Raw genomic sequence first — 19,956 nt, 5'->3', positions numbered from 1 at the left:
AATAAAAAAAATATCTGTTTTTCTCCGAGTCTTTTCGGTTGGATCTTTGAGAAGTCTTAGTCTTTATTTACTGAGTCAGGTGATGCAACAATGATAACACTCATATGACCTCCATGCAGGATTATGCAGGAGAACGGCCCGCCAGATATCTGATTTTGGGGAAAGATACCGATTTAAGGGAGGGAAAGGGAGGCTAAAGTACTACAATGTAACTCAATTACGATGCTGTTTGACTGGTGATTAAATCTAGTCATATCAGTGCATATTAGAGATAAAATGATGCTGACAGTCACATATTATGCTAACATCAGTTAATATTCACGTGTCTGACGTAACAGAAGTTTGTTACAGCGCTGTAATGTGGTCATGTTCAGAGAAGAACTCATTCATACGAGTGGCCTTCAATAAATCACCAGCAGTGTTCAATGAGCCTTCTGTCACCTATTATGTCCCATTATGGTTCCTGATGTTTCCAGTACAAAGAAATCTTTTACTCCACCCTCACATACACACACACACACACATTCAAGCGTGTGCCTTCAAACACACACATCTGACTGAACCCCAACCAAATTATTACATAACCTCAATCCCTGTGAGACCTTGTGATTGCTGCGGTACTCGTAAAGTTTTCCTTTTTTCAGCTACATTTCTGCCTTTGTCGAGACTGTGTGTTTCTCTTTTGTATTTTGTTGTCAGTAATAAAAGTGTCTCTGACAAACTACACCAGAGAAAATAAACAAGATGGAGACTGAGGTGACTATAAGAGAGCTAAACTGTCTCTCTGCCAGCTCACAGTTTAAAAAAAGATTTTCTCGTGGTCAAAACTGAGCTCACAGTTGAACGGTTTTCCTGCGAGATGCACTGACAAAACTGTAAACCACGTTTATTCACTTCTTCCTTTTTAGTCCAAAATTAGGAAACCTGTTGTCAGTGTGAAAACCACAATTTAAAACCACTATTAGACTTGTTGAGTTGATCTTCCTGTATCAGTATCTGAAGCGTCTTGTTGTCTCTCCTGAGGTGTGGCACTCTTTTTTTGAATGTATATCAGAGAGTTCTGTTAAAGGTTAGTAACATTTTAAAGCTGTTTCTCCAACCATGATAAGAGAATAGTAATGCACACCTCACTCAGTTTGTAACAGCATCTGTATTTGCTTTATTTTATTTACCCCGTGTCTGGTCTGGTCTTTTATCTGGAAACAATCCAGTGGCTCACAAGAAGAGGGCAACTAAGTATTACTGGAAAGAGCCGTTTCTGAGAAAGGACTAAAACGATTTTTCAGTATTAAATCACCGAACACTGAACACGCTGAACAGATAACAAAAAGGTTTTTGATTACTTGAACAGCAAATGAGAGGGGGAAATGGTGAACGCAAAGATAAAAAAAAAAAAAAAAAGTCAGATTAAAGAGTACTTTAAGAAATAATCACACTTGCAGAAGAATTCAGGAGAATTCACCTCGAGTTAGTCTTAGGGGGGAGTGACGTTTATATCATGTGACTGGAGTCTCCAGCTGTGAGGAGCATATGTGAACATCCAGGTCAGGAGAATCTCCAGAGCAGTCGTCCTGAAATGATCTCGATATTTTCAGGAGTGTAAATGTGAAACCAGCTAAAGTATGTAAAGTACTGCTGTCTTAGTTTCCTTTAGCCTTGTGACGTCACTGAAAGTCCCTCACAGTGTGAGTCATGTTCCCTCGTATCCGTCTCTAGCAGTCTCACAGTTTCACTTTCCTTCTGTGTGTGAACGCAGGTTTTCGCCAGGTGTGGCCAACGATCCAGCTCCCTCCTCTGGCCCTATGAAGAGACGCACACAGTCCCTCAGCGCCCTGCCCAAGGACGGAGACAGAAAGGTCAGTATGGATTGGGTTATTTAAAACAGGATTGAAAAAGCATCATTACAATTGCACAAATAAAACTCAAGTAAAGTCATTCAGAGCAACATGTGATCTTTATCCAAAGGCTACATGTATGTATCTGGTTTTAAGTTTCGTACCATCACATCCCTGAGCACTGATTTGATGTCTTAACTCTGTGTCCTCTTTCAAACCCTCAAACAGAGAGAGAAAGACCACATCCGCCGTCCTATGAATGCATTCATGATCTTCAGTAAACGCCATCGCGCCCTGGTGCACCAGCGACATCCCAATCAGGACAACCGCACAGTCAGCAAGATCCTGGGGGAGTGGTGGTATGCTCTGGGGCCCAACGAGAAGCAGCAGTACCACGATCTGGCCTTCCAGGTTCATATCTTTTCACCATAATGCCTAAGCTACTCTTTAGCTGATGATGTGCTCTAGGCATCCAGTTGAATCAACAGTGAAAAGAACTTACTTCCTGAATTAGTTGTGAAGACAGACTGTCTCCTCCTGCTTCAGGTGAAAGAGGCCCACTTCAGAGCACATCCAGATTGGAAGTGGTGCAACAAGGACCGCAGGAAGTCGCTGTCAGAGGGCCGTGGGACGCCAAAGGATCTTCGGGAGAGGAGCATGTCAGAGAGCATAGGTGTGTGTGTGTTATTTAGCGGTTCTAGTCATGTCTTCTTAGACCAGGGAACATTTTGAATCTACTCGTGCTTGTTATCATTTTTGTCTCTTTTGGACTTTGTAATTGCTTCAAATAAGTCCAAAGTTCAAATTGAGCCTTATCTGGGCGAAAAATTACAATATTTATAAGATATTGCAGGAATTTTGTTCTTCCATGTGCGTCGGCGTGGACTTCATGTAGCTGGTTCTTTGTTTTATTGATCTATTCCATGAAAGTACAGCGTGATATTTAATCCATGTTCTTCTACAGATCCTCATTTGGAGTCTCAGGTGCTGGAGGGGAAGGGAGGAGGCCCAAACTGGCCTGCGGGATCAGAGCGTCGAGGGGGTCTGTTTGTGGGGCAGAACCCCCGTCCCAGAGCCTTTTCCCAGAGTGCTGTGCACACCCTGGAGCAGAGGGAGAGAGACCTGGAGAAGGTACGAGGTTGTTAATCTGTAGCTCAAAGGCGGAGAGCAGACTCTGGAGATTAAAGAAACGGTTTCAGATCACTAGCTAGTTTTTAATCTTAAAGCTTAAATCATGTGCTCCCAGTCTTGTCAGGAGTATTATTAAAGCACTTCTAACAAGTCTGCTGCAAGAGAACAAAGGAAAAAGTCAAACAAATAAAAGGGGCAGAAAATCAAAGTGGCAGACGAGAAGCAGAACAATGTTTGTGAGCGCCCATGAATCCAAACACACAGCAGACGTGTGTCCTTCACACCACAGAGCGTTTCTGTTGAACTCTTCAACTGAAAGCGCCCTGTTGAAAAAACAGTTCAAATGGACGCTCTTTGTTCTTTGTGTGAGGGCTCGAGTCGTTGCTGCTGAAAAACCCACTGAAAGCTCTGGGGGAGCTCAGCCTCCAACTTCAAAGGTTTCACTTTCTCCTTTTTTAGTGCCTTTGAAGGTGCAAGACTGGTGTTTGCTGCTTCGCTCCTAATCACAGAGGAATAGGTCTGCATGTGAGCTCTTTTGTTTTGAAGGCATTCATGTTGTGCTGCATGTATGAATGCTTTGGGGGGAATAAAAAAGTCTGAGAGCGTTCCTGAGAAACTCAGGCTTTCTTTTTAGTTTTGAGTTTATAATCAGTGCCTTTTCAACAATAAAAAAATACTTCAAATATTTAAAAAAAATCATTTTAGAAGTTGTAAAAACGATTTGGTTTTCTCTGCAGGACGGCGGCACAGGCTTGTTTCGCCAACGACCCATGCCTCAGTCCATGTACCAGGGCGGGGCCAGTGAGGACGTGACCAGCGATGAGGAGCGTATGGTCATCTGTGAGGAAGAGGGGGACGATGACGTCATGGGTGAGTTAGACGAGCAGCCGCAGAGTGCTCCTGTATTGGTTAAAGAGGCTGTTACGTAACCACAAGGTCAAAGTTTCAGTTCCCATAACAATCAGTGTGTCTTTGAAAAGCTTCGGCCTTCTTAGTCTAAATAACAATGTCAGCAAAAAAAAAAAAAAAAAAAAAAACTGCTGTGTCATCTGCCGAGCTCCCGTCATGGACTGTTAATCACTCGTGTTAAAATAGAGCAGTAACAAAAACACATCATTTGCTTTGGTGGTGAGTAGATGGTTTAAAGGCAGCTGTCTTTTAATGAATGCCCAGATAGCAGGTTTGCTTCTCTCACTCGGCTGTAAATGAAAATGAAATCATAACCAGGAAACAGTTGAAAGATTAATATCATGCATGCTTAAATTGTTTAAATGCTAACAGCTGATGTCCATGTCTCACCCTCAGAGGATTCCTGTCCTGAAGGCTCCATTGACCTCAAGTGTAAAGAGAGAGTGACAGACAGTGACGAGGACGAACCGGATGGACAGGTAGCTGCACTAATTATCAATAACACGGACTACTATCCACCATGGATGAATTAATAAAACCTGAAGAAAAGACCCAAAGATGGCTCCTCCACTCCATTCAGTCCACTAGGTTATGCCAGAAAAGTCTGTGACTTCTAGGTGAACTCCTGAAGTTTGCAGCCCCCTGAATCTGAGCTGTAGTGTTTCTCTCACAGACTTTAAACTGCTTGCTTCAGTGTGAGGATTTTTTTTCAAATGTGTAACCATAACTATGCATTTAGGTTAAGTATTCATGATAAAAAGAAGAACAATCAAAAAATGTTTACAGTGTAAGATTTCCTGTAAACACAGACAGCTGTTTTATAAAAACGGCCCTCGAAGAAAATGCAGGGGAGTTTTTGCTGCAGTACCTGAAGTGGCCACAGGACACAATGGATCCATGCTATATATTTATTGGAGTTTACTTTGAGCTTGGTGAAACTGAGTGTGTCCAGCATAAAGGATAATCCAAATGGCCAATAGGATACCCCGTGCACAGCCTCTATGTTCTCAGGTGCTCACGGCTGCAGAAACATACCATGGAAAATAAATCACACTGAAAATAACTTTAATGTAATTTATTGTGAGCGAACAATGCGTCTCGCCTGTCGCTTCCTTAGGTTCTCCCAGCTGGGCTGAGCTGATTGTTTTTATTGGTATCTTTGTTTTTATCCATGACCTTTTCCTGACCTGTATATAGTCTCTACATCACGCTACACCGTAAATACATTTTCTACTCATTCAAAACTGAATCTAGCCATTTAGGTTAAATGTCGATGTAGTTCGATTTTTCATGGCCGAGCCTTGAAGACTTTCACTTAATCCTGCATGTAAGGCATCGTATCGTTGGTGCTTTAATTTAAGCTTTTGTCTTTCTGAATTCATTTTTCCCAGCAAACTTTAAAAACCCAAAGAGTTCCTATAAGTTGAGAGACTTGTGTGCTCACAAAGATGAGAAGAAGTTTACATACAGTAACTTTCCCGGCTTTGATCTCTCTCTCTCTCTCTCTCTCTCTCTCTCTCTCTCTCTCTCTCTCTCTCTCTCTCTCTCTCTCTCTCTCTCTCCCTGCAGCATGGCTTCCAGCCAGCGGCTCGCTCCTCGCTCCCCTCTTCCTCTCCCTCCATCCCTCACTCTGACTCCACCTCATCTAAAGGGAACAGCGGAGGGGGAGGAGGCGGCGGTGGTGCCGAGGAGGGATCTGAGAGGAAGAGAAAGAGAGGTGCACATGGAGGAGAAGAGGGGAGTGAGGGAGGATCCAGGAGAGAGGAGACAGCAGCAGGGGGAGGAGAAGGAGGTGGGAAAAGTGTCTCCTCTCTGTCCGTGGCTGCCTCGACACCTGGCGTCCAGCCTGCCCTCGCTTTCGCTCAGTCCGGTTTGACCCAGGTCCTCGGCCCTGTCCGCATGGCCCCCACTATGGTGACCAATGTGGTAAGACCCATCGCCAGCACACCAATTCCCATCGCCAGCAAGTCGGTGGAAGGAGCCGTCCACCTCACTTCTCTGCCCCAGGACAAGAAAACCGCTCTCCTGATTGGAGGAGGCGGGACTCAGCAGCTGCCAGGCGCCACAGGGGGTGGGTACCTGTCCTCATCCTCCTCTCCTGGTCAAGTCAGTGTAACCCCTGTGGGCAGCAGCGGCCTGGTCACTAGCCTAGTTCTCAGTGGGCCCTTTCCTGCTGCCCAACCAATACAGCTTCTCACCCCGCAGCCCCCGCTTCCTGTTCTCCCCCCAACTACTGCCACCTCCTATCACACACCTCCCGCCAGCCTCAAGCCGCTAGCTCAGGTCCAGTACATCCTGCCAACCGAGAGCCCTTCCTCACCTCAACTCACCCACCAGCAAATTATCTCCCTGCCCACCAATACTGCCCTGGCCAATGGCGTGCACTCGGGGGCGGGGATCAGAGTTGCGTCAGTCAGCCCTGGGACCAGAGGTGAGACAGCGAGCAACGACTGGCTGAGCTTAAAAGAAAAAAAGCTAAATTTGAATCTTAATGTTTACACTGGCCCTCTAAAAACTAAAAGAAAAAAGAAACACTGCTTTGATTTTTTTTTAAATTTTTTCCCTGAAATAATCACGTCCACAGGAAGCACTTAAAATAGATTTGATTGGCTTACATAAACAGGAGAAAAATGATTGACAGGAGAAACACTGTTGACATGAGTATGAACGCCTGCCGCCCACCCAGGCCTTAATCACTCTCTATTCATAAGAGTCAGAAGCAACAGAACATTGTTCCAACCTGTTATCAGCTAGAAATTTCACTATTAACAGTCTGAAATGTCCTTTCTCTATCAGAGCGTCTCCGCCCACCAGTCGCTCCTGTGTCTTCTTCACCTCTCTTATTTTGGCTCGATTCATCTGTTTCTCAAGCTGGGTGTTTTTAAATTTCTCTCTCTCTCTCTCTCTCTCTCTCCCTCTCTCCCTCTCTCTCTATATCCTCTTCTCACTCATTAGTCCAAACCCAGTCGCCCGTCTTGCAGAGCAAGATGTTGGTTCCCATGGCAACAGTCAGAACAGGGTCTACTCCTCCTCATCCTTCCATCTCCCTGGTTGCTCCGCCCCTTCCTGTGCAGAACGGCACCGCGACAGGAAACAAGGTAAGAATGTCAACACATTCACCGAAACAAGTGTCAACAGATTACAGATAAATAGACGCCCCCCCCCCCGGTTGCTGACAGGCGACAAAGTAGTTAGATCCTGAACATCAGCAGCACCAAGTAAAATAGATGGAGACGACACATGTTCCTGGAGAGTACAAAGTGGGCTACAGAGAGTCTGGGTGGTGAAAAGAACATCAGGAGGAAGTCTGCTCTGTGCTCATGTGCTGCGTCATTACATGTGTGGATCAGTCTGACGACACAGCTGGATGCTGAGATCACCTTTAAAAAAAATCATAGAGAGAAAAGTCTAAAGGAGTGAAAACTTGCGTATGATGCTGAAACTGTTAAATGCATTCAGAAGGCAGAACATTAATTTGTTTGTAGTGTTATCATCAAAGTCGTTTTTTTTTTTTTTTTTTTTTAGGAAAAATGTAAATTTTGTGTTTTTCAAGCTTTTTGAAAATGCAGTGATTTGCTTCCTCTTTCCCTTTGATATTGTCCAAAGTGAATAATTTAGAGGTTTGGACTGTTCGACAAATAAAAGAGCATCGCTACTTTTAAAAAAGATGAATCACTTAGGTAACTTTTTCAAGGCAAATGTTAAATATTGGTTCTTCTACCGTCTTAAATGTGAGGATTTCCTGCCTCTTTTTGTCCCTCCACATGTCTTGACCGTGTGCAGCCCTCGCTTCAACCTTTTTTCTAATAATACTAATAACAGTTGGTTGCTGCATGATATTCCTTTTGAATATTTTTTTCTTATTTCATATCACTAATCAAAACAGTGAAATTAAACAAGAAATGTAATCACAAAACGTAGACGTTTGAGCTCAAAGGCTTTGCTGCATCTATGCAGAGGACTAGTTTGTTTAGTCAAAGAGCTAGAATTCTTCAAAAGACCATAAAACATTTGGTATACACCTAACTTCTAAATGTTTGATAATCAGATGCGTGTATTTTTAGCTGATCGATGATAAAATCCTTTCTTTGTGATGTTGTCTCCTCCCCTGAAGATTATCCAGATAGCTCCCATGCCTGTGGTCCAGACCAGCGTTCATCCTGGTGGTGCAGCAGCAGCAGCAGCAGCAGCAGTGCATCCTGGGAGCCCCTTTCCTGTTTCTGTGGCAACGGTGATGGCTCCCGGTGCCACGCCTCCACAGACCGTTCTCCTGACCTCTCCACCCACCAGGTCAGTAACGCAGGCCGAACACCTGAAAGACAGCAGCGTGTACCTGCTTTTATTTTCCTCAGCGACTGATTCACATTCTTCAGTGGAGCAGCAATAAAAGATTTCAGCCGGTTACATGAATTATACTTCAGGTTCCGACAATATGTGTGTGTGTGTGTGTATGTGTGGTTTGTTTTTGTACTGTGTCCGTGTTGTCATTCATGTGAGCTGTGTGTGCACTGATGCTTATTTTAATTTGATTTTGAAAGCTGAAGTCATGAGAGTTTAATTAAATCGGTCCGTTGACTGAGTGTGAACCAACCACAGTTTCTGTAATTACTATGTCGCCCCAGACGCCTCAGAAAAACACCGCAGATCCACTTGTTTCATCTCGTTTCATACGCTGTTGATTTGAGTTTTTCTCTAGTTTTCTATTATCGTAAACTGAACAACTTCCTGTTTCTAAAATGAGCTTGGGATATATGTTTTTTTTAAGTACTGAAATAATAAATTAAACAGAAAATGATAACCAGAAAAATTAGTTAGATAGTTGATTTTTTAAATGTAATGTAAAATCCGGCGCATAAGACACACTTATGATACCTTCTTTTAAATGTTGCTGCGTCCTATAAACCAGTGCGACCAATATACCAGTTTAATTCACTCACATTCATTGTGTATTGCAAGCTGTGCAGGGAAACATGACGATGCTGACGAGGCTGGCGGCGCCACTTTTTTACTGTCTTTCCTCCGTCATGAGGTCATAATGGTGCATTTAAAGCAAACGGTGGTTGAAGCTTGTGGAGTGCTGGTTTGATTTAAATACTCCTTAATTAAAGTTAAGGAGTGACCAGCGGAGGTGTTCAGCACGGCTCTTTGGACGAGGGTCTGTACGTCACAACTTCCACCGTCGGCTGAGAGCTCAACTATCGTACCGTAGCTAGTAGGAGTGCGAACTTGAACACAAAGGAAACAGTTTAAACCTTTTTTTCTCTCTCTCCAAAATCAGACTGCGTCTTATACAGCGCTGTGACTTCTTTTCCGGATTTTAACGACATATCATGATCAGTTTTTTGTATTTGTTTAGTATTTCTGTTACAGTTACTGTTACTGACGCTCAGCTCTCTTTTCTGTAGGATCTCTTACGTCCAGTCTGGCCCTGGAGTTACAACAGCATCACCACAGCAGGCCACACCCACCCAAGGCCCCGCCTATCTCCCGTCATCTCTGGCCACTCTTGGCTTTGCTGCCGTCGCCCCTCCTGGGCAGACCCTGGTTCAGCCGATTGTTGGTCAACCACCACTCCTAGCACCCGCCCCGCCCCTGAGCTGTCAATCACAGACCCCTCCAGGTCAGGCCTCAGGAACCGCTGTGCGTCAGGTAAATATACTTTTAAAGCCCAGTGTGTAGGTGTGTGGTCATGAGGAAAATTCAAAATCTTTCTCGTCCAAAGAAGCGTTTAACGGGAGGCATATTAAAAGCAGTCTGCCTTTTCATCAGGGTTTATTTGCTTCAAAAGATCATTTGTAGACATGAAGGTTACTGAAGTCCCTGCTGCGCATTACCTTTTAATTAATATGTGATTCTTTTACTTTTTTTACAGTTTTAATTTCCTGATTGCACAAAAGTGTCCATCATTTATATAAAGATGTATGAATTAATTAAACCCCATCAAAAGTTCAGTGCGTGAAAAAAAAAAAGTGCAGTTTGATTTGAAAAGGCAGCTGGCTCAAAGGTGCTAGATACAGCATTCTGGTTTCAACAAATCATCACTACATTTGTTTTGAGACTTCAGGGAAACTGCAGTAAACACACAAGAGAAACACAAGTCACTTGAAGACTTTGCATTTTGTGGTAACATTTTGAAACTGTTGGGTTCATTTAAAGCACACAGATTCTTTTTTTACTCCACAAGAAATCAATATATTGAATTTCACTTTCAGAGGTCTGGACTTTAGCTTAAATTCTATCCTTTAAAGGTCACATATTCTCCTCCTCTTCAACCAGTTTAAATAAGTCTCAGAGCTCCTTAAAACATGTGTGTGAAGTTTCTTGTTCTAAATCCACTCTGATCCTGTATTTGATCATGCCTATAAACCCCTCGATTTCAGCCCTGCTCAGAACAGGCTGTTTCCGTGTCTGTAGCTTTAAATATGTAAATGAGCTGTGTTTGACCACACCCCCTCTCTGGAAGGGCTTGGGTGTCTCGGGCTTTCTCGCTCCATGTCCTATTGTTTGCGGTGAGAAGGCAGACTCAGAGGGCAGGACAAACACCTAGCTGTGGGCGTGTCACCCATCTGGGGGAGGGGTTACTGCCCTTTGTGATGTCATGAAGGGAACATCTCCAAACGGCCTGTTTGAGCACACATTTTCTGAAAAGTGGAGCAGGCAAAAGACTGAGAGGATGGACTTTTCTCATCATTGGGGGGTTTGTAGACAGACTAGAGACACATGTTAGTGTTAGAAAAACATGGTGAAGTGTATTTTGAATAATATGTGACCTTTAAAGCTGTTTCCACTTTTTTATCCGTCTGTATGTTACACCTCAAAACAAACTAGGAAAGCCCTTCTGCCACATATTACCCACATGTTGTCTCCTCTCCTGACATCCTTGCTTTGCTTTCTTCTTCTTCAGGTACTTACTGCCATCTATCCTGCACCAACCATTGCACTGCCTACTGGTGTGGTCTCTGCGGTCTCTCACGGTCTTACGACTGCAGTGGCCGCCCCGGCCCAGGACCTGATAAAACCCTCCTCCCCATCGGCAACAGGAGTCCAGGGCTCACCTGCAACGACCCCTCAGCCTAACGTTGCAGTGGAGGTGCAGCCAAAGGTGGAAGTGAAGAAGGAGAGACAATCAGATGGTCACACTGAGGACGGATTGAAGGGGTTGACGAGCTGCCCGTTCAGTTCCTCATTGGCCACCTGTATGAGCAACATGATAACAGGTAAAGCTCCACTGGTTACTCTCGGTTTAGAGCCTCAAAAATCAGCTTGAATCTTGTCTTATTTTCCCCAATCTCCAAATAAAACATCAGCACCGGTATCAACTTATTCTAAATGTAACTCGGTGGAAGTGTCACTCACTTCATCGCCCTTTACTTTGACATTTTTGCAGAATCATCAGATATTTGCTAACTAGTCATCTGTGTGGATCGGTTCTCTTATATCTAAGTTAACAATCAACTGTATCTGTTGCAGTTAAAAAAGAGGAGGACGTCTGTCTGCAAATCAAAGAGGAAAATCTGAGAGACGGACACAACAGCGAGACGGAAAATGAGCGAGAGAACTCAGAGACAGACAGAGAGGACAGCAGCAGAGAGGTGAGAAGAGATGTTCATTCAGTCTTTTCTGATCAAACCCCGCAGTAAAGGGTCTCACGGGGTGATTGACAGTTATCTATATAAGGGAGGAACCTTTGATACTGGTCAGGTGTTTCACCCGGAGGGAAAAAACAGTTTTTTGTCCCTTTAGCAGTTGGTGCCAGTGTTTTTGGTATGGAAATATGGACATGTGAAGCCAGTGAAAAAGTGTCAAATCAAAGAACGCCATGATCAACAGTGCAATTTGATTTGGACAAGGTAACGTTAGCGTGTCAGTTTGTAAATCCAGGTGCAGCGCGTGGGTGGCTTACGTCATCGGCTTGCCTCTACCCCCACATTCATCAGTCTAAGACTCTCATGTAATACATTTTCTTAATTTCTTCTCCTCTAAGGGAATCAGAACTTTTGTATATAAACGACAACTTTACAAGAAATTCTGTTTTTCCAGTTTCCTGTCTTTACACTTTAATAACTTACATCAGAGCAGTCTGTTCAACCACTTAGAGCTGGTCTGAGAACTGATACAAGACAACAGAGAAAGGAGACCAGCTCACTAAAATATCTTCAAGGAAAAATCGAGGAATGGAAGAGTCGAAAAGAACATTTGATATCTGACATTGACTTCAGAGAGTCTTTATTAGGTTAAAGAGTTATCTCACCCCTCTCTCTCTCTCTCGCTCTCTCTCTCTCGCTCTCTCTCTTTCCCAGGCTGGACCTCGTTCCACTCCTCCAGCAACCTCAGGTTTGGACCCCCCTCCACCTCCCCCTTCGGAAAGAGATCCCCCCTCTGCCTCAAAGAAGATCAAGTTCAGACCCCCACCTCTCAAAAAGACACCTGACTCTCTCGACAAGTAAGCAGCACATTAAATTAAAGGAGGCGTCATTAATATTACAATCTGTGCAAACCTTTTTTTAGGAGTTCTCATGTTCTCTTTGGTTTAAAGGAAGAAATCAGAATGAGCATGAAATGGTTAAGCGTGTAAACGAGAAGTGAAAGTGAGTGTGAGACTCGAGCGTTTAGTTGAAGCTCCATCTCGTCTTTCCGGAGCCTTTCTCTGAGATCAGACTTTAGTTCTCTCTCTTGTAGAACCAGTGCCAAACTCAAACAACACAAGTCTGCTGATCCTTCTGTCTCGGTCATTGTAAGACAATGTTCCCTCTATTTTAACAGTTTACATCTCCTCAAGCTGAGAGGGCTCATTGAACAGTAGCTTGTCTTCTGTCATTGTGGTGGAAAGCAGCTTGAAGATGAGACGCACAAATCTGGAAAGGACTCCATTTGTTGACTCGGTTTAACACTGATTTTCACACATTGTGTCGTCGAGCTCCATTTTTAGTTTGTGGCCAAACCTCCCAACTTCATGAAATGATGGTGGAAGCTCTTTGTCTACTGGATGTGAGTGGGTGGAGTGCTCACCCTTTATATTCTTTATTTAGACAGCAGCGGAGTGGTGTTGAGGTCACATGGCAGATCTCAGCCCTCAGGCATGAGAAATGTGTATACATGCAGAGGACATCCCTGGATACTTCATCCAACAGTTTAATGGACTAGAGATTGAAATGACCGCTGTGTTCTCTGCGTGCAGGGTTTTGTCTGAGACGTACTTCGAGGAGCGTTTTGCCGAGCTTCCAGAGTTTAATCCCGAGGAGGTCCTTCCTTCGCCCACTCTGCAGAGTCTGGCCACCTCACCTCGAGCCATCCTGGGAAGCTACCGCAGGAAGAGACGCAACTCCACCGGTGAGAGGCAGAGAGAGAGAGACTCACACACTTAGAGTCAACAAAATACCTGAAGTGATACAGAACGAACGCCCTCAACCATCTCATCGCCCCTGGAGATTTGAGCTCATGAATTGGAGCTTGCTCTCTCTGCAAATCAGTCCCATGCTGATGGGACACAAAAATGTTGTCAAAACGCTCATTTAATTGCAAACATAGTTTTTATATCAGTAATGCATGAAAAGCAAAAAATTAGGGCTGCTGAAGTGTTTTAATCGTGATTTATCACTGAATATAAAAGTTAATCGTGGTTAATCGAATTTTAAGTGCATGTTTGAAATTCTGTAATTTTGCATTTCAAAACAGGTTTTTAAGTTCAAATTAGCTCAGTCTGCTCAGTCTGTAGGGACTTGGGTTGGGAACTGGAGGGTCGCTGGTTCAAGTCCCGGTGTGGGCCAAATATGGAAGTTGGTCTGGTAGCTGGAGAGGTGCCAGATCGCTTCCTGAGCACTGCCGAGGTACCCTTGAGCAAGCCACCAAACCCCCCCACCCACCACCAGCTCAGGAGCGCCTGCCGGGGGCCGCTCCGTCACTCTGACATCTCTCCATTAGTGCATGTCCATAGGATCCTGTTAGTGCATGTGTGTATTTCAGCCTATGTGTGTGTTGCATGACTTACAGAGTGTAAAAACAGAATTTCCCCTTGTGGGATCAATAAAGTAAATCTTAATCTTAATCTTAATCTTAATGTTGCAACGCAGGGGGAGTACTGATAGCCTAGCGGTCATATTGCACGCCCCATGTACAGAGACTAAAGTCCTCTCACCAGTGTTTTGATTTGGGAGTCAAATGATTGTTAAGAAATGTGCTTCATAATCTGGACTTTTAGATTTATCAATCAGGTAAGTGCTGCACTGCATTGGTCTGAAACCAGGACGTGGAGCTAGGATACAGTTTCAAAGTGCTTGTTTTTTATTGTTTTGAAAGATAACCATGTTAGACCAGAAACATGCAGGAGTGCGTGAATGTGCAGCACATTTCAATAAAGTGCAAACAAACAAAAATGACTGCATAACTCCATTACCTCTGAGTGTAATTATATACGGTGGATCAATCATCACCGTGTCATCACTATGTTTGCTCCACGTCTGTGGTGATTTTGCACACTCCAAAATAGTGCTCGGCCTGCGCTGATGATGCGGTTGCCCACTGACATCAGTCTGATTATCAAGCGTTTGTATGATTAGCTCGTAGGTGGAAGCTCAAACTCAAAGTGCTTCAGTGATATTTTAATTCCGTTGGACACGAGGTGCGTATTACTTTGAGCTCTGTGGTGTCGTTATGTTCCATCGCTGCAGCAGGAAGACGCTACAGTGGCTTTATGTACAGAGCGCCAAATGGGACAAAATAGCATGTAAAATGTAATTAATACATTTCTATCCTTAATCCCTTTGCTCTAATAAAGCAAAACCAATTCTATGAAATGCTCTCTGTGTTTGCTGGAAATGGTGATTTACAGTGGAAATTATAAGTAAAGCAGTTGCTTCTTTTTTGAACTTACCTTTTCATACTTCTCTTTTTAAACTCAATTTCTCCCATTCTCATGTGATGTTTTTCACCCTGCCTCATTCTGATTCTTCCTTTCCTTATTCTACTGCCTCTTATTGATTATTGTATCTCCACTGTCCTCTCCACAACAACATCTCTCTGCCCCATTCCACCATCGTTTCACACTCTTCTGGTTCCACTTTCCATCCTCATTCCCTTCCTTAACCCTTTAAATGTCCTGTTTTTTTTAGAGCTGGAGCCGACAGCAGAAGAGCCCAGCTCCCCAAGGAGGAAGACTCGCCGTCTCTCCAGCTGCAGCTCCGAGCCCAACACCCCGAAGAGTGCAGCCAAGTGTGAGGGCGAGATCTTCATCTTCGACAGACCAGGTACACCGCGTGCAATAGCTGCAGGACAGCTCGTGAATATGTATTGAAAGTAACGAGACGTTTTCTTTCTTTAACCAGGTACAGAAGGAGAGGATCTTCTCGGAGATATAGACCGGGTCCCCTATTCTTCTCTGCGTAGAACTCTGGATCAGCGCCGGGCCCTGGTCATGCAGCTGTTTCAGGAGCACGGCTTCTTTCCTTCAGGTAGGAAGTAAATGATTTCACAGGGAGAAGAACTTAGGCCTCGTGTCCACCTAGCATTTTGTCTGGGCAGAAAAGCTCGCTCTGGAGCGCTTGCATGAAGCGTTTGTTGGCTGAGAAGAAAAGCGCTGCACGTCTGTCCTGTCTCTATGACAACAGTCTGTTGTCAACAGCCGCTTTATTGACCGACGCTGCTCCGTTACATTTTACTGCATGTTTTATATTTTAGATCGTTTTTTACCCGATCTGACGCGGAGTGAGGAGGATGTGGGTACAAGACACGATCCATAGGCAGCAAAAATACAGGAAATATCATACAATAGGAAAAGAGCGCCGGTTACATCAAAAGCGCCTTTCTGAACAGTTGAGCGCTTGGAGCGGTCACAAAAAAAAAAGAAAAAATACGCTGGGCACTGCGCTTCTTCTCCAGGCGTCCACCTGCTGCTCCAAACGCTCTCTACTCATTGAAAAAAATTGGTAAAAGAAGCTGGCGCTCAGAAAAAAAAATACTAGTTGGAAACGGGGCCTTACTTATCAAGAGATAAAATCTTTGAATTCTATTGAACAGAAAAACTTGATAATTTATACCTTTGGACACTTGGAAACATTTGTTATGTGTTATAAAAGTATGCTGATAAGTTATTTCCTCTCTCTCTCTCTCTCTCTCTCTCTCTCTCTCTCTCTCTCTCTCTCTCTCTCTCTCTCTCTCTCTCTCTCTCTCTCTCCCTTTCAGCTCAGGCCACTGCGGCCTTCCAGGCACGCTACTCGGACACCTTCCCCACCAAGGTGTGTCTGCAGCTGAAGATCCGAGAGGTCCGTCAGAAGATCATGCAGACAGCCACACCCGGAACCTTCGAGCTCGGCGTGCCAGCCGAAACCAGCCCTGCCCTGCCCCACAGTTCCTCCTACAATCAATCAACCCGGGAGGACGGAGGGGCGGAGCAGCATGGAGACAAAGGCCGGAGCCCTGAGGAGCCAAAAAGCGAAGGATCTTAATCTGGAGGGGATTCAAAAATAAGTGGAGAAATCGAGAAAAGGAAGAAGAGAGAGAAGGGAGTGTGTCATCCCCGCAGAATGTTCTTGTATGTGTTGCACCAGTTCTCCAGCGGGATCCGATCTACTGGCACTAAAATCTCCGCCAGACCTGGGCAAAAAAAAGAATCCTTTGACTCTGGTCACTAATATTCAAACTACACAAGGCAGCGCTTGATTTGTCTAATCACACATTCACGACTCAAGAAGAGCCTCGAAGTGGATGAACAACATGCAAGTCCCGATGAGTCAAGTGCTCCTCGTAGTTTTCTTTTTCTTTCCAATTATGAAGAATATTTTCAGTTAACACTCTGCCCAGGTCTGCTCTCAGCACATTTGTACAGTAGTTTGTAGTTTAAGACACACAAACACACACTCTCTATCTCTGGCACATACACACACACACACTGGTGCATATATAATCTCCAGCATGCACATGATCCCACATATACACACATGCGCGCACACACACACACACACACACTTACCAAATCAGACTGTTACTCTTGGTTGGAAGTCCACAAGGGCCGCCGCCAATGACCACGACACACAAAGGCACTTTGTCACTTATTGTGCAGATGCAGTTTGCTGTTGCCAGCCAGCCAGCCAGCCCTCAGATGCCATTGACTTGACCTCCTTCTCGCCCCCTCCACTCCTCAGCACAGTGGTCGGGACACAAAACACAACCCCAACGACCTCCACTTATATTCCACAGCCCCTCGATGCTGCAAGACAGACAGCACACACAGACATAAATATACTGTACATTACACGCAGACACACAAACATGGACACATCTGTGCAGTGTGAGCACTTGTACACAAACATCGTCAACCCTGGTCTGACCAAGCCATCGGCCTGCACAGTTTTTAGTGATTGTAGTGAGAAGAGAAGCTGAACGCATGAAATCTATTCGCTCCTGGAAAAGAAAAGGAAGAGCAGGAGTTGGGATGTAGTGTGACAAATATTTGCACCTTCAGTTATTGCCATTATGAAAGACTGAGTCCTCATTGGCGGGAGCTGATTATATATGTCTGTATGTCTGTCGGGGCGCCCTCCCCGAAACCTGTGTGAACAGGCTCCGTAAAGAGATTATGTAAAGAGACTAATGGTTGTGAGGCTTTGAAGATTCAACGTAAAGTTCGACACTGACTGGCTCTCATCAGAGCGCGCAGGGAAAACACTGAAGAAGAAACTGGATGATGTTCATTGGACGGGAGTTTCATATTCCAACTATAGGAACACAGATAATAATAGCGAATAAGGACAAGAAGAGAGTGAAAAAGTAGAATTTTAACCAAACTTCTCTGAATCTCCCAGTGGATATAATGTTGCTTTCTCTCGTTATCGTTGCCGTGGAAATAACCAGTTTTACCGTGGCCTGTTTTTCTCTCGTGGCTCTATTGTGTTTCTTCTCCAGCATAAAAAAAAAATCACAACAAAAAAGAAAAAAAAAAAACTTTGGACAAAGAAGGGGACAAATCAGTTGGTGGCAGCCCCTACTTTTAATCATACCTGGGGCGGTTCTCCACCCAGCCTCCCCCCTTCTCTCTGCTACGATTTCTCACCAGACAGAAGAGGGGGAGCAGGGGTGTTCGTCGTTTTGTTAAAAACGCAGAATTCAGGTGTTTGCACAATTTGTGCGGCCCCTCTCATCTGGGACCGCCGCAAGTTAAATCAGGAAAGTATTGTTTTTAGAGATTGTTTTAGTAGAAAAAATAATAACCTTGTTCCGTATGTTATCAACCCCCTCTTTTCCTCCCCTGGTCCTCCCTTTCTTTCCCTCTCCTGTCATTTTTCCTCAGTCCTGTCCATCCTCCCTTCCTTACCTCAATCGGGTCTCTACGGCCCCCTCAAGTGTTGTTAGAAAGTGCCCTTAAGCACTGGTCCCGGGTCAAGCGCTATGTAGCTCAGGATGGCTCTGGTTAGGGTTAGTTCAGGGAAAGCAGATCCTAGACCAGCCCTGGAGGGCAGTCTCTGGAGCCCTCCCCTCTTCCCTCTCTTCTTGACACTTTATCCTTTCCCGTCAAATGGTGCAATAGGACATTTCTTTTTTGGAAGTGGGTGGGTTATTTTGTTTCCGGGGGAAAGGCTCCGTGCCATAGATATTAAACCCAGTGCAGTCAGTCAGTAAGAGGAATGAGATGTTGTGATACTATCTTTAACTATGGTATAAAACAAACAAAAAAAAAAGAATCACACAGTTATTGTTCTTGTTGAAGAGATAGAGGGTTTAACTTACTAAAAGTCAAAGACAACTTTTGAATAGCACTTTTTGGCTCTTTGCTTCCTCTGTGAAGAGTGGGGTAGTTATTACTATGGGTATCTCTTTTGTTTCTCTGTATACAGTTGGATGTGTGCAAAAATATATATACCGGTATTTCCATATATGTGCATTTAGGTCTGTGTTTGGGTGTGTGTGAATGTTTTAGCACATGCAGGTAGTGTGTGTACACGACCAACCTCTCGTTCTTTCTCCACTAAGCAACATAATCAATAGTATATTTTTCATTGTATTCAACATTCTATATTCTACTCTAGAGACAGTATTTTTATAGTCACCAAGACTATTTTGTCCACCATCTTGACTGTTATTGAACCAAGTTGATTCAGGATATATACACGATATATATTCAGGATATATATATATATATAAATATATATATAAAGACACACAGGTAATACAACGACTATCAATTCTCACCTCTGGGGTTAGGGCTGTTAAGTGTCCATCTGCATGCATGTGCAATCACATGCACACGTGCACACACACCCACACAGACATATGTGCACACACACACATGTATGCGTGTACACTGTATGATTGTGCTTAAAAATAAACTGTCCTTACTTTGGAGAAGGAATTTTAGGATGAGCGATGTGAGTGTATCTCATAAGCAGGCATGTTGACCATGTGCAATATTTCTAAACAACAAAAAAACTAAATATTGAAAATATTAAAGACCTAACACAATGTTTGATGCCTGTTTTCTTTTTTGGATTTCTCTAGAGTTGATATGTTTCTGCCTTATTTGTGATCAGGGTCAGATTTCAATGATTCACTCCCCCAGGTTTTTGTTTTTTTTGCTTTTTCCGAAATGGCAACGGAAGAGAACACGTTTGGCTGCAGACTAATGAACAGGATCTACAGATGCAGCCAACTGGACCTACCAGGCAAGTCCCCAAAATCCCTGGAACAAACACAGTGTACTTCTCTAGCTGGCCTTTGTCAAGCATATCAGTGCTAAGAGAGTTTATTGGATTAGTGTAGCCTTTCATGTCGGGTCGTATTGGGTGAGAGGTGGGCTAAGGTAAGGAGATCGGGTCAGGGAGCCTTTTAATTCAGAAAAAAGCTGGAGATGACAGACTGGAAGCCCAATCAGATATTTTATTTATATCACAGTGATTATATGTCATAAGACTACAGAAAATGCCCAGAAAGACAAATCCAAAAGAAATATTAAATGTATCACAATGCTGGACCTCCAAAGAGTCATGGTATACCCATTGTTATTGTTACTTCAATCATATTTTTAAATAATTGTCATCAGAAGACTAAAATAAATGTTTTTTTTTATGGGAGTGACACTCTTTGCTGTGATGTA

The 19,956-nt window shown here is 43.9% G+C and overlaps 1 protein-coding gene across 1 annotated transcript in view; it reads left to right on the top strand.

Moving 5' to 3' along the window:
- The window catches only part of cica (capicua transcriptional repressor a), a 42,648-nt gene extending 23,321 nt beyond the window's left edge, over positions 1 to 19,327 (top strand). The window contains exons 6-22 of the mRNA XM_020647241.3: positions 1,757 to 1,856; positions 2,064 to 2,246; positions 2,382 to 2,508; positions 2,800 to 2,966; positions 3,704 to 3,836; positions 4,272 to 4,354; positions 5,445 to 6,306; positions 6,831 to 6,973; positions 7,990 to 8,165; positions 9,281 to 9,524; positions 10,780 to 11,092; positions 11,346 to 11,467; positions 12,176 to 12,318; positions 13,054 to 13,205; positions 14,984 to 15,118; positions 15,197 to 15,322; positions 16,053 to 19,327. Coding sequence (XP_020502897.2) covers positions 1,757 to 1,856; positions 2,064 to 2,246; positions 2,382 to 2,508; positions 2,800 to 2,966; positions 3,704 to 3,836; positions 4,272 to 4,354; positions 5,445 to 6,306; positions 6,831 to 6,973; positions 7,990 to 8,165; positions 9,281 to 9,524; positions 10,780 to 11,092; positions 11,346 to 11,467; positions 12,176 to 12,318; positions 13,054 to 13,205; positions 14,984 to 15,118; positions 15,197 to 15,322; positions 16,053 to 16,315 — 3,472 coding nt within the window. The 3' untranslated portion in view covers positions 16,316 to 19,327. The remainder of the gene's footprint in view (positions 1 to 1,756; positions 1,857 to 2,063; positions 2,247 to 2,381; positions 2,509 to 2,799; positions 2,967 to 3,703; positions 3,837 to 4,271; positions 4,355 to 5,444; positions 6,307 to 6,830; positions 6,974 to 7,989; positions 8,166 to 9,280; positions 9,525 to 10,779; positions 11,093 to 11,345; positions 11,468 to 12,175; positions 12,319 to 13,053; positions 13,206 to 14,983; positions 15,119 to 15,196; positions 15,323 to 16,052) is intronic.
- The last annotated feature ends 629 nt before the right edge of the window (positions 19,328 to 19,956 follow it).

The sequence above is a fragment of the Labrus bergylta genome, chromosome 19, assembly GCF_963930695.1.
Source record: "Labrus bergylta chromosome 19, fLabBer1.1, whole genome shotgun sequence".
NCBI lineage: Eukaryota > Metazoa > Chordata > Actinopteri > Labriformes > Labridae > Labrus > Labrus bergylta.
The sequence above is the reverse complement of the archived record's forward strand: the minus strand, read 5'-3'. Positions and strand labels throughout refer to the sequence as shown.